The sequence below is a fragment of the Emiliania huxleyi genome (genome assembly GCF_000372725.1).
Source record: "Emiliania huxleyi CCMP1516 unplaced genomic scaffold EMIHUscaffold_5571, whole genome shotgun sequence".
Taxonomy (NCBI): domain Eukaryota; phylum Haptophyta; order Isochrysidales; family Noelaerhabdaceae; genus Emiliania; species Emiliania huxleyi.
This window is the reverse complement of record NW_005197822.1, coordinates 1-1,556: the sequence shown is the minus strand read 5'-3', so window position 1 is coordinate 1,556 and position 1,556 is coordinate 1. Positions and strand designations below refer to the sequence as shown.

At 63.7% G+C, this 1,556-nt stretch overlaps 1 protein-coding gene across 1 annotated transcript; it reads left to right on the top strand.

The window, feature by feature from the left end:
• Positions 1–1,095: 1,095 nt before the first annotated feature.
• EMIHUDRAFT_256994 (hypothetical protein) lies at positions 1,096–1,395 on the top strand (the record flags this gene model as incomplete). The annotated part of the gene is made up of 1 exon (XM_005765375.1): positions 1,096–1,395. The coding sequence occupies one exon, from the start codon at positions 1,096–1,098 to the stop codon at positions 1,393–1,395; it is 300 nt and encodes a 99-aa protein (XP_005765432.1).
• Positions 1,396–1,556: the final 161 nt, after the last annotated feature.

Genomic DNA, 1,556 nt, shown 5'->3' with positions numbered 1-1,556 from the left:
GCCGCAACCTCGTGCGCCCGACCCGCGTAGACCATCGGCCACAGCAGCGGGCACGAGGACGAGTTGCGGATGTCGTCCTTTATTACGCCGTCCGAGTGCTGCCTTCGCAGCGGGCTGCGGCGGAAGCCTCCGCGGCTCTCGGCCAGACGCACCAGCGCCTCCAGTTCCTCCGCCGCCACCAGCCCGTGCGCATACGTCAGCTGCAGCTCGGCGTGCAGCGTGCGGAGCGCCACCGTCCGTCCGTCTCTCAGTTCGATGGTCTCCGAAATCGGCGGTTCCATGGCTGCGCCGCCGACGACGACAGCCGGCGCCGGCAGCTCCGCCGAGTCGCAGGCTTCTGTGGTGGCGACGCGGCTCTCTGGCAGCTTCGAGACGGCAGCGGATAGCCACCAGAGCGCTAGCATCGCTACCGAGTATGGCGCCGCGGCGACGGTTGACGGTTGATGACAGCCGGCGGGCCGCGGTAAGTCGCCGCGATGGTGGAGTCTGTGCGAGTGGCTAGCGCCCAGGTGCAATCGGGCAAAGAAGAATTTTGGCACGCCGTGCCCCGTGTTGTGCAGACTCCCTAGGGTGGGCGACGGATAGCGCACCACACACCTCTCCTTAAAATCCCTGTGTGGTGGCGGCGTGCCGTCCTCCCATCCCTCCCTTGGGTTGTCTGTTTTCTTTCTTTCTTTCTTTTTGTGCAAAATCCTGCAAAGGTGGGGACGTGTCTGTCCTCGACCCAGCCCTAGCTTGGGATGTCTGTTTTATTTATTTATTTAGTGTTGTGCAAAGAAGAAAGAAAAATACGCTGCCTCTTTGCGCCGCTCACTCGCGGCGGCAGGAGACATGGCCGCCGATGCGGCTCGCACTCGCTCGGCGGGCCTCCGTCCCACAGCCGCCCGGGCGTGCCAGGGGTCGGCCTGGCGCTGCGCTGCTCGCACGCTGCACTGCACAAAGCTGCGACAACAAGGGGAGGCTCCTGAGCTTCAGTGTTGAGCAGTGCAGCTGCGGGCGCTCGTGGGCGGCTGTGCAGTGGTGAGAGTGCCTGTTTGGAGGCGAGCTGGCGCTGCGCCAGGGTGCGCAGCATGCTCCCTTGCTCTGTCCTGAGGCATGCTGGTTGGCGCCCAGCACAATGCCCTGGATGCATTGCTCCACGCCGTGCTGGCTGGTGCAGTACTGCCAATGCGCCGACTGGCGCGCAGGGTGCGCGTCGCCGTGCGTGGCACGGGAGGCGCGAGAGGCGCGGCTGTCGGTCAACCCCGCGGCGCATGGGCGCCGCGGAAGCTGCTCGACAGGCTGCGGGCATCGCTGCGGCAAAAAGCGCCGCCCTCTGCTTTGCTTTCGCCCGCGTTTTACGACAACTTTCGGTTTATCATAGCCGCCGAACTTTACCTCGCTGTTTCTTTATAGGTACTTCGCAGCTGCGTATCGTCGAGTAGTACTGGTACTGCGTGGGGGCAGTACGTATTCTCGTATCACTAGCTCCGAGTAGAGGGGGCGTTCTGCAGTTAAGGGGAAACCTGGTACACGGAACTAACCCTCGGAGAGTATTCTAGCTCCGAGTAGAGGGG